General features: G+C 33.9%; 1 protein-coding gene across 1 annotated transcript; it reads left to right on the top strand.

Moving 5' to 3' along the window:
• Positions 1-215: 215 nt before the first annotated feature.
• LOC131844333 (MFS-type transporter SLC18B1-like) lies at positions 216-11,850 on the top strand. The gene is made up of 12 exons (XM_059193191.1): positions 216-639; positions 1,892-2,132; positions 2,646-2,719; positions 4,247-4,463; positions 5,337-5,427; positions 5,945-6,179; positions 7,179-7,277; positions 7,656-7,751; positions 8,761-8,932; positions 9,794-10,001; positions 10,565-11,079; positions 11,693-11,850. The coding sequence occupies exons 1-12, from the start codon at positions 350-352 to the stop codon at positions 11,771-11,773; spliced, it is 2,319 nt and encodes a 772-aa protein (XP_059049174.1). The 5' UTR covers positions 216-349; the 3' UTR covers positions 11,774-11,850.
• The last annotated feature ends 1,004 nt before the right edge of the window (positions 11,851-12,854 follow it).

The raw sequence follows: 12,854 nt of genomic DNA, 5'->3' as shown, positions 1-12,854 counted from the left end.
TAATATCAGTGTTCATACACTTTAATATTATTTTATCTTGTAGGTAGGTAAATAATAATTTAACAGGATGCTAGCTGCCATAGCCGATCGCCTTCCGTATAGTAGATACACTTAAACAAGTGCCCTCCATCTATGGAGGTTTATTTGCATCCGATAAGATATCGATAGGTATATTAAATTGATTGTGGTGTTCAGTTACAAGTAAGACAGTCGGTAATGTGGAGCTTGGTGTATTGACACGGCGATAGCGAGCCGATTTGTTTACGATCGGTTATTATTACACAGCGTACATACTCAAGTAAATTCTATATTCCGTGATTGACCTGCGTCGGTGCAACGTGTGTTCAATATGGAAGAATGCGATGATGCAGACGAGACTACTCCGTTATGCGCCGGGACTATAAGGACTAGTGGTTTGAACAGTGACAGTTCCGATGACTGTAATAGTGTTAGGAAAGAGTCCTTGGATATAGTGTTTGATAGTAGAATGATGAAGACATCGACTAAGGCGGGTGATCTGGCCGCCACGTGGGGAGGGAGGCGGTCGCTGGCGGATTCAGGCGGATTACGACGAGCGCAATCGTGGTCTGGTGGAGCCCCAGACGATGTTAGTTCTGAGATTAGAATTTTAAGGGAAAGGTAAGACTACTGAATTGGTATTGTACCTATTTCATACTTTGTGACGACTTCACATGTACCACAACTCGGTACTTTGTGATAGATCATTACATGGCAGTTTGTGGAGAAAATCTAATGAAGTCTGTCTATGAATGAAGTAATTTTACATTTATCAAGCAGTAAGTACTAAAAATCAAGGTAAAATGCAGTTAATAAGAAATGTAATGAGTACATAAGTACAATGCATTAAAACAATGGTTACAGTAAATAAATGTCATGTCAATATTTATACTATACAAATAGACACGCATACGTGATATTATAATTATATATTGGTGTACTTACTTAATATCATACATCGGATAGTAGGTACATAGTATATTAATAGGTACATTACTAACTTATTCTTTTGGAACAGATTCAGACAAAAAAAAATTAAATGTATCTATATATATCTACTTAATAGTAATTCAATAACAATATTAATTGTTATTTACTTTATATATCATTTGGCTGCCGGTGTGTTTATTACAATGTTTGGTATATTTCAAGTTATAATTTATCTATCTAGTGCAGATAAAGCGATAACAGGTAAATGTTTTGGTTAAAGTACCTATACCATATTTACTAACTGCAGGAAAGACATGTAAATACATGTAGGTTGTAATTGTGTGTGTAGGTTGTGCCTGTGTTCATAATTCACGTGCCACTCATTTTGCGGATTATTAAGAACACATAACTATTTATTAGTATCTTAGCTTACTACGAAATTTCACCAAGATTTTTCAAGGAGCTAAAGGATTATTTGGGCTATTGTATTGACTCATTGAACAGAAAATGTTAAGTATATTATGGATTATTATATATACATTAATTTAATAATCAATCGTTACCACTACCGTCCACCATGGGATGGACCGTCAAATAGTTTTCTATTCCATTTATAAAAAAAATATAATTATGGAACATGCGTTACAGTTATAAAAACTAGTGCATAGCTGCATAGCTGAATTCTGTTAAAATAGGACGTACCTATTTAAAGAGATGTATAGTTTATATAACATATAACTCACAATAATAATAATCCTATTGCTAACAATTTATCATGTTAATTCCTGGTGAATTCGTCACGATGGGCTAATGGCCTAACTTCATGATCATCCTATCATCCTTCACCGGGGTCTCACCAAAGTATACCGCAAGTGCAAGTGCAGGCGGGTGCACCATTCCGTTAAGATCCATAAAAAAATACTTTTTTTATTTTTATTTATAGACTAGTCCGTACACAGTCGCGACTACGACCAGCTGCGGTGCGTCTACTGTCAGGAAAGCAGCGGCTCACTCTCGTATCCCTTGCCCTAGTGGATTTTATGAGTTTCTGCTCTATGAGCATCATGGCGCCATTCTTCCCTCGTGAAGCCTCTATGAAAGGTCTCTCGGATATTATGTGCGGTGTAGTGTTCAGTTTCTACGCCGTAGTAATGTTCATCACATCTCCATTTTTTGGAAAATTTGTAAGTATTCAACAATGTTCAAAATTATCGTTATATATGTATATATCATATAGTAAAATAATAACATATCTGTATATTGTGTTGTAAGTAGTTGTCAGTTAGTATTTCTTTATATGGCCCATACTCGGCATAAACTGTCGCGATTTCTGGTCGCTTCTTTTTGGTGGGTGTATTTTTTTAGTTGAGTAATATATTTAGGTGGGCTCCTAACTAAATTTAGCCCAGGGCCCCGCAAATTCCCGGTCCGCCCCTGAGTGTAGCCATACTTGAGTAAGACCTTACTAATTTATCGTAGGAACTAGCAAAAGTTTGCTAGTTGCTACACTAGCAAACTTTACTAGTAACTAATACCTATAGTAGTAAGTATTTATCTCATTTCTATCGGTTTACATCTACATACTATATATAATGTATTATTATTTCGAATGTATCAACATATCCAGATCATATCTTACATTTAAAATTAGAAATTACTGTTTAAATAAAAACAAGGAAATTCTTTCCATTTTTCAGTTACCAAAAGTGGGAGCTAAGTTTTTGTTCACTACAGGCATGTTTGTAGCGGGGACCTGCAATGTAATTTTTGGGTAAGAAACTTATTTTATTTTAATTCGAATTATCCCTCGTCTGTTTTTAAGTACCTTAGTCCATAGTGAATACATATCGATTACTGATTTTTTACATCTACACCAATCTTTCTTAATTAGTTTTTTTTTATGGAACAAAATCTAAATAAGAAGTATAGGTACTTTGGCACAATACTTTCACTTTTTATCAACGGATAAGTAACCTAACCTGCCTGTAATTACATCTTGATCACTCACACGTCGACATATTAAGAGGCTTCTGTAAAACAGATTATGTCGACATTATATATATACATTTTAAACAAAACAAAACGTTTTGAAGTATAGGAATGATTATATAAAATTTGGTTGTAAAGTAAAAAACAGACTAAAAAAAAAATTATATTATAAAAAAATTAACTAAAAAAAGTTATACAGAATAAAAAAAAGTTTAGATACATAGGTGTATTTTAAAATGGATGTTTTTTATGATTACATAACGTCTATCAGATAAGCATATCTTTTTTATACCACGTAGGTGGTAAATATGCATACGGCGCATCTGATGGTTAACGGTTACCGTAGCCTATGGACGCCTGAAACACCGGTGTCACGTGCGCGTTGTCGATCCTTAAGAAACCTTAATATACCCTTCTTGAAAATTTATAAAGATAATCACCGAAATATATTTAAATAAAACATAGTTAAAAAAAAATCTATGTTTCTGTACAAAACAGAATCATTAGTCCTTTAAAAATAAATTTCTACAATTAACACAAAAAATACCTTTTTTAGTAACTCATAAAATAGTATGAGTTTTTAAATAAATTAGGTACATAGAACATTAATGAAAATACATGTCTTTGTATTATGGTGTGCACGCTCTTTAATACGAGTATGTGTAATATAATAAACACCATGCCTATGGACATGGGCTGCTTTGTGGTTGATAGTCTTATGCAATGTCAGGTTCACTAGTTACACATATTGATTTCACTATATTTTCGAACTCCTGACCTGAGAGTATAATTGTATATAAGTCTCTAGTGATATTTGTGAGTGCCCATAATTCGGTATATCAGATTGATTTGGTTTGTTAATGGTGTTTTCAGCACGGGAGATGCAGTCAGGAATATAAATTAACAGAATATACTTGGTTTCGGCTAAATTTTAAGTCATAATGTTCGAAGTTATGTTACTTGTTGCAGTTATCTCTCGACATTGTAGTCAACTATTAATCTACGAAGTTCTTATTTCTTATATAATTATATAATAACCTTGAACAATTCACACAGTGCCATCTAGTCCTAAGATAATCAGAGTTTGTTATGGGTAGGAAACCAATCTTTTTTGTAGATGCCTACGTACACTTACATAGACAACACCCAGGTCAACACAAACAATCATGAATACAAAATGATTGTATCGTACGTGGACTGGACCCTTGACCATTGGAAATAAGGCGGTATGCTAAACCGCTAGAGAGTTGCAGCAGTTGCAGTCAGTTAATTAAAATTAATTATAATGTAAAAATCATATCGGTTTCAGAACCCTAGCTTTAGTCCAAGATAAGACGACATTCCTAACACTATGTTTCGTGGTACGAGGCATGGAGGCGCTGGGTGCAAGCGCGTACTCTACGGCGAGTTACGTGTTCGTAGTAAACGAGTTTCCTGACAGCATCGGCTCCGTCCTCGGCATACTGGAGACATTCGTGGGTCTCGGCATGTCTGTGGGGCCAGCTATTGGCGGACTATTGTACTCGGTATGGACATTAACTACTTACATATAACAGTGCCAGACGAATTTAAAATAAAAACAACTCTCACAAAATGACAAATCTTATAGAGTAGCGTTTCCCAACGTGGGGCCCACGCACGCAGCCACAGGGCATCTCGAAAATGGACTCGACATGAGTTTGAAACCCTTTCGCTCCGGGCCATTAAATACAATGCTAGATTTCGGTGTCAAAAACGAATAAAGCAAATTCTTAAGTTATTATTCTAAAATTCTTGTCACTATATTAAAAAAATCATTATATTGTTAATTATATTAATAAAATATATAATTATAAACATGAGGCCCATCTCAAAACCATGCCAAATGTGTCACTTTGCCCAGGGGAGACCTAAAGCGGGCATCGACATAAGTGCAAACTGATTACAAAACAGTAAATCAAAATCATACAGCCAAGACGACGTTTTGGGTGTGCGAAATAATGCATCTGTGGCGCATTACGTATGCGCATAATGCGCGGTAAAAGAAAACAACTATAACTAGGATTTCTTCATCACATCAGTGGGTTAAAGTATTTTAAATACCTATATTAGATATTGTAATGTACTTAAGTATTCTTTGTTTGCTTAATAATTAACAGTTATGTTTTCTTCACTGTCTGTGTAAAAAAAGACCTATCCTTATTATCTAGGCTCATTATGTTAACACTACTTATTAATATAATACTACTAAATACTTTTCGGAACTCGTTGTCTATCAACTATGTATATATATGTATATATACTTGTAATTATAACTGTAATGATTTTTTGTACCAAAATAAATTAAAAAATATATATAATCTTTTTTCGTTTGATATATTTCATATATTATCATTAAATTGTATTAATGTTCCAGGTAGATCGGGGGCTTCAGTCTACCGTTTTACAGCCTTGGCATCGTAATGGTGTTTACTGTTCCCATCAACTACTTTTTGCTGACTGACTGCGAAGGTCTTTACACCTATAAAATTTTACTGCTTTTAACCAGTTATTCAGTGACTAGAACCTAAAATTATATCAAAAGAAGCATGACATCTTACATTTTACATGACGTGATGTCGGTAGTGCTGTTCATGTATATAGGGCACTGTTGCCGTTTACGTTTAGTGGCGAAAAATACAGAACTCAGCCTTATTTTGCCCAATTCACACAACGCCATCTTCTTCCAAGCCAAACAGAGCGTTTGTGTTATGGGTACTAAACAACTGATACAAATACTTTTTTTTCTGTATTTATTTATTATATTATACATAGAATATTATATTATACATAGAGTATTTCTATCCTGCAAGGAACGAGGATTCGAACCCGCGAGCAACGGAAGTAAGGCGGTGACTTAAACCACCGAGGGCTGGTCTAGCGGTGTAGCAATCAATATATTTTTAACAACATTTCTATCTGAGAATGTTATACATTATAGCAATCTTAACTTTCCTTATAGTCATAAAAATCACATATTTGTCCACAGAGGTCATATATGGGTCTAAAACTGCATCTATACTGCGCCTTTTCAAGATTCCTTCAATCATAATTACCGGCCTGGTCATTGTGGTCATGTCCAATACATGGGCATTCCTCGATCCCACTTTGGAACCACATTTAAGACAGTTCAATCTGTCTACGAAACAAATTGGATTGATATTCCTGCTGTTCTCCAGTTTGTACGGCATATTTAGTCCCATATGGGGATGGGTAGCAGATAGGTGAGCTAGTTTTACTTTTATTTTACATTATTATAGTATAAAATAATAAGGAATTATAATAGTAAAAATCACGGGAATTACTCTTAATTAATCACGGTTTTATTTTTTTTGAGTTCCCGATATTTAGGCAGTGTATCAATCGCCATGATCACAGTTAAACTGAAGATATGTACCTACATATATACGTCTAAATAAAATTGGAGTGTCTGTTTGTAATATTAAAATAATCGTTTTTTACTACAAGCGTATGAATATATATACGGTATATATACCAAAATAACATTTTTTATAAATTTTGTCTGTCTGTCTGTTTGTTCCGGCTAATCTCTGAAATGGCTGGACCCATTTTGACTGGACTTTTTTGGCAGGTAGCTGATGTTATAAGGAGTAACTAAAGCTACTTTTATTTTAAAATAAAGTTAAATTCCACGCGGACGAAGTCACGGGAACAGCTAGTGGTAAATAAAATCTTTTATGGGCTGACAAAATCAGCTACCTTCACACTTCTTCGTTTGTTGTTACTATCGATACTCGCTCGATATTCATCTTCCGTGATTTCTACTAATTATACGCATAAATAATGAGCGCATCAAATTTAAAACAGTAATGAGTTTTTGTCAATATATTTTTCCTAATATGATCCTAATTATACGCATAAATACTAACCGCGTTTTAAAATAGTACCTACTTACATTTTTTCTAAAATAACCCGAGATGAATGAATGAGAGTATAAATGAGTAAGGAAGTTGTTTTGTATATTTTTTACAACTAAATCCCTAAATCGTTTATTATAAATGTTAACATAGAAGGCATCCAGGAGACACTATGTACTTTCAACCCACTCATGAGGAAAGGGCAATATGAAACTTTTTATCGCGTTGTCCAATTTATTTCACGGTTTGCGAAAATATTGATTATTATTAATAAATCACATAATAAATATTAAAATTCGTATTTAATTAGTATTTAATATTATGTGTTTATTAAATATATTTCAGAGTACACAGTCATTGGTGTATGATGGTGTGGGGACTGTTCCTGTCAACTATTGGATTACTTCTACTCGGTCCGTGTCCCTTCATCCCAGGCCTTCCACAGTAAGACATTATTAATAATAAATAAAGATTATTTTATAATAATACTAACACAGGACAATTCACACAGCGCCAGCTAATCCCACTCTAGGCAGAGTTTGTGTTATAGGTAACTAGAAATACTTAAATACATTTTTGTAAATACATACATATTATACAGAGAAAACACCTAGGCCAATATTCCTATTGATATATAAATATTTATGGGGTTTAAAGAAAAGAATCGAACCTGCGACCATTGGAGTTAAGATGTAATGTCGCTTATATGATTATGTTTAAGTGATACAGCTAGCCGTCAAAATAAAACAGCCGTTGACTAAAATCTTTAATATTAATTGCATTTTAATTTTATTATAAATTGCATTGGTAATTTTGTTTCAGAGTGCTCTGGTTGGATTTGATCGCATTGTCTATTCTGGGCATTTCAGTAGCACTAACTCTATTACCGACATTTCAAGGAGTATTGACCAGTTCAATGTATGTTATCCATAAATATTCATTAAGTATTCTATAAAATAATTTACTTTAAAACATCTGGAAGCGTAATTTAATAATAATAACTCTATATTGCACGCAGAAAACAAATAAGGAAACAGTATATTTAAAAATAAGCAATCTTTTAGAACAGCCCAGTTTTTTTTTATACTACAGATAAAACCAGAAGTATCGACATTCAAATTTTGAAACAAGTTTCTTTTTTATATTCCATTACACGCTATCTGCCTCATTGTGTAGCTAGAAATATGGCCACACAGCTATACCTTTGAAAATAAGCAATCTTTTAGAAACAGCCATCTGTTGTTTTGTATACCTACTACAAATGAAAGCAGAAGATTCGATTCGATGAGAAGAGAAGATAAATTTTGTAACATTTTTTTTTAATGTTCAATCTCACGCGATATTCCTTATTGTATAGCTAGGAATATGGTCACACAGCTATATGGTCGTCACCCCGATTTTCATTAAAACGTTTGTGTCCATAATATACGTACGCCTTGGTCATGAATATCGGTTGACTTGAAGGTGTTTCACTAGTTTTTCAATAGGAAAATAGAAGACTAGCTATTGCTCTGGATTTCATCTTCTATTTTTGACTTAATTGATGACCTTTGTTCCTCCCTCGTTTTATTATCTCTATATTTATTTTCAGTAAGATCTCTTAACCGTTTCGCCATGATAAAGTAGTAAAAATGTGGGCACACTTTCAAGTTTGTAACATTAGTTGTAGTGTAGTTAAGTCATTCTTTCATATGAGGTGGTGCTTTAGTTGTATGTTATATAAGTACTCCACGACTACTTATCTCATAATAAATTAAAACCAAACATAACAGTTAATGTAATACATAATACACTTGTTAAATAATTCTAATAACTACTTATCATCGGTCTAACCTGTAAGGAAATGCAGTTCGTTAATTAAATGTATTATTGTATTTTGTTAACTTTTACTATGAAAAAATATTTATTTAATTATTGTTATATAAAGCTACGAAGGTGGTTGTCCTGAGGCATTGGCAACGTACAGTGCCGTAGCTGGTGTCTGGTCCTGTTGCTATTCGCTGGGCGAAGTGCTAGGTCCAGCACTTGGGGGTATACTCTCGCAGTATTACGGCTTCCCGCTGTCTTCTACTCTATGTGCTGCGGCTTGTTTCACCATGGTTTGTAAAATAAATTTAATAATATATAGTTAATTTGTCACGTTTTCTATAGCAAATAAGTTGACACGCCATTATATCTTATATATAAAATTCTCGTGTCACAGTTTTCGATCCCATACTCCTCCGAAACGGCTTGACCGATTCTCATGAAATTTTGTGAGCGCGTTGAGTAGGTCTGAGAATCAGCAAACATCTATTTTTCAACCCCCTACATGTTAGGGGTAGTCCACCCCTAATTTTTTTTTTATTTTAAGGCTAAACAACGTTTGCCGTGACAGCTAGTATATATATATATATATATATATATATATATACTAATAATAATATCTCAGGACAGTCACATCTAAATTGGTCCCAAACTAAGCAAAGCTTATGTTTTTGGTACATTTTCTGTAAATATATCCATAATATATACAGAAAACACTCAGACCGTATAAACAAATATATTTATAAATACAAATGTTTGTACAGTGCGAGGAATCAAACCCGCGACCATCAAAATTAAGACGGTGTACTAAACCGCTTACCGCTTTTATCTAAATTTGCTACGAACTTTAGAAATATTCCATCAGGTCCAGCGCTTTTGAATCTTTAAAGAATTTTTTTTAATTGGTGCACACACCACGTTCGCCAGTTGCCTTATTTAGTTGCGTTATTAAATTTTGACTGGTAACCCTTAGAAAATTATCTAAATATTGGGTGTTATTCCCGTAGTCCAAACTATAAACAGAAAAAAAAGAAATCTGCAAATAGTTCACATATTTCATGTCCAGTAGAAATTTTCACTGAGACATTGGACATGATAACTGGATACATGCTACATCCTCACCCATATTAATTTATTGTTATATCTTTTCCAAGGCGGTAGTCACGCTCACATTCTTTTCGCTGCGCGAGTCATCAAAGTGGGTGCAAGCCACGGAATCTATATGTGTTTCGATACCATACACGGACACCACGTGGAACAGCAACAACTTCTGTCACACACAGAGCGCGCCCAACACCAGGCTAGCGGAAAATTCACCGCTGCTTACACCCTGCTCGTGTGAAACCAAGAATGATACGTCATGTAATTCTTATTCTTTTCTTAAATATAAATGAACATTATAAATAATCCTAGACAGGGGGAAGGGGGTTGTTGGTAATGGGAACTAGTAACCTCTATTGTTACCAATGTACCATGTTAGGTCTACCTCCAGGTTCCCTGTGTTTCTTATCGAACTCCCTTCGAATGGAAGATTTTTATGAAATTGTTGATGTGTAACTGTTAGATCTAAAAACAGGTCTTTTGGCTATTTATTATACACCTAAATCATAAGGGAGGTGGTCCAGAGAAATAATTTGCCATGTATATTATAATAATGTACATATACATAATAATAACCCCTCTGGACAATTCACACAACGCCATCTAGTTCCAAGCTAAGCAGAGAAATACTGAATGACATTTTTTTTTAAATACATACCTAATATGTGACACCTAGAAACCACCCGACCAATACAATCAGATATATTATACTTCTAAATAAAAAAAATGTTTATAGTTAACATTTATTAGCTAATTAATTTAAGATCTACTTACATTTACCTACCTATGACATTAGCTGATATGATTACTATTTTTGTTTCCAGACATAACGTGCGGCATTTCCCCGCCCCGTCACATTTGCCTGTTACGCAATAAAAGCAACAAGAGTGGTTCGGCGAGTGTTACCGATGCGCTCGCATATTTCCTCAAATTTCAATACTTGACCAACATTTATATTAAAGTGCTGAGATCTCGCAAGAAGTCTCACCGGGACGCCACTCGCAACGATGAACTTTACCAAAATTACCTCGCAGAAGCAGATATGAAGGAAACGACTAACCAAAGAAACATCTCAAATTTAAACAATAACATTCTAAAATGTAGAAATAAAGATGAGAATACATATTGTACCTATTTAGAGAAAGCCATATTTGGTAGTGCAGTTGTAATGGAGAATATCGATCACTTGATGATTAAAAGGCACAACAAGGGCTTAATACCGAAACTGCTGGCGTGCGAGCATGAAAGGAAACCATCCAATGAGATCATAAAACACAATATTGAGAAAGTACAATTTTACGAACAAAATCAAGCATGCGCGTCGACAGATGATATATTTGTAAGGGAATTAATATTTATAATTTTTAACACTTTTAATCCGAATATTTTGTTTCGTAGTTGCTAATATTTTATATATTTGGATGGCAAGTAAGCTAATGGTTCAATTGATGCTAAGTGGTAGCTATCGCCTATTGTACACATAATCAGCACTACATACCTCACGGTTTCATATGAAGTCCGTGTCCATATGCAGTGCTATTCCGGAGGACTAATATATCACGCCTCTTATCCTGTAATTTCACTGCCTTATCTCATCCTTCAAATAAAACAGCTAACGAAGCAAGCTGCATAGTGACTGAAATGGTTGAGACTAAGGTGACCTTCTATAAAGTTCGTTCTTCTCGTGATGAGTCAGTGTTCCGATTGAGTGGTAGAATAAAAAATATGACTTTGGATTAAGTGCTTATATGAAGTTTATTTGAATAAAGATTATTTCTATTTCCATTAAAGTGACAAGTAATTCTAAAAAGGGCAACAAAAATCTTCGTTATTAGTGTATACTTAATAACGAATTATTTTGTTTTTGTTTTCGTTAGTTCAGATTAAAATTATTAAAATTATTAATAATAGGCAGGAATTTATGTATGATTATTTTATAATGTATCTTTCAGGATGGTTGTGAATGCAGAGACGGCGCAACATACGTTCGAGGCACGGTCACAATGTCTTCTACAGGCGCCTGTGAAGTATGATTTCAATAATATATAGTAATCTAATAATATTCCTCAACTTTTTAATGTTAGTTACACATTTTTAATATACTCAATTTGCCAATAAAAATACTTAATCAGAAAATTTACATTTACTTTTTGAAGTCCTCATGAATAAAGTTCCTAACGTTTATTCCTATACAGCGGCCGCCCCTGGGAATTTGAGAATAGCAAAAATATTTCACGAATCGCGCATTGTACTAGGATCGCAGAAGCGGGGAGAGTAACCGTATCATTTTATCACCCCATCCCCGTTCCTTTCGTTGTACAATGGAATGGGGCTGACCCCCGCCAACGCGCAACGTACAGCTCTCTTATTAATCCTGCTACCCTAGTCAAATCGACCTCTGCTGACGATTTTGCGACGTTGTTATGATAGGAATTTTGCAAACTTCATTCACTGACCACTGTCCACTTTGCAATTTGTTCTTTCTAATTTTTTTTCCATTTTCCATTATATCGACAAGCTCGCCGTTTTCTTTGGCCAATCATGGATACTTCGATACTAGGAGAATATGATAGTGAAGATGTCGATGTTTCACGATTTGCCATTTTTAAATAGACGTAGCCAGTTATCTTTTGTGTCTTTATATGAGTTACCTCTGTACAAAGATATTTGTTTTACGATATTGGAGGTGAATTTAAAATTTAATCAAAATATTAAACATCGCTATATAATCTTAAGTTAAAAATACTTATACTGAAGTATAACATAAATATCAGAAAATTGAAAATAAATGACATCTACTTACATTGATTACGTGCCACTTTAGTCTTTTCTTATACAATAGAAATATTTTCTTAAACAATAGAAATATTATAAAGAAGGCGACAATCTTGTGAGTTTACCTATACATATGAGGGGATAGTCTACGAAAGCATTGCAAATAAATACCTAAATATGAAAAAATATTTTCTATATAAGTTTTAAAATAATTATACCCACACAATTTTTTTTACCAGAAAATAACAAATTAGAAAATACTCTACAAGTATCTGCAGAAGTAACAATTAATAGATTTAATGGGTTCGTTTATTTAAAGGATTTTCTGGCGCCACGACA

The sequence above is a fragment of the Achroia grisella genome, unplaced genomic scaffold, assembly GCF_030625045.1.
Source record: "Achroia grisella isolate CSIRO2021 unplaced genomic scaffold, CSIRO_AGI_Agris_v1 utg402, whole genome shotgun sequence".
Taxonomy (NCBI): Eukaryota; Metazoa; Arthropoda; class Insecta; order Lepidoptera; family Pyralidae; genus Achroia; species Achroia grisella.
Note: the sequence above shows the minus strand (reverse complement) of the source record. Positions and strands in the feature narration are given on the sequence as shown.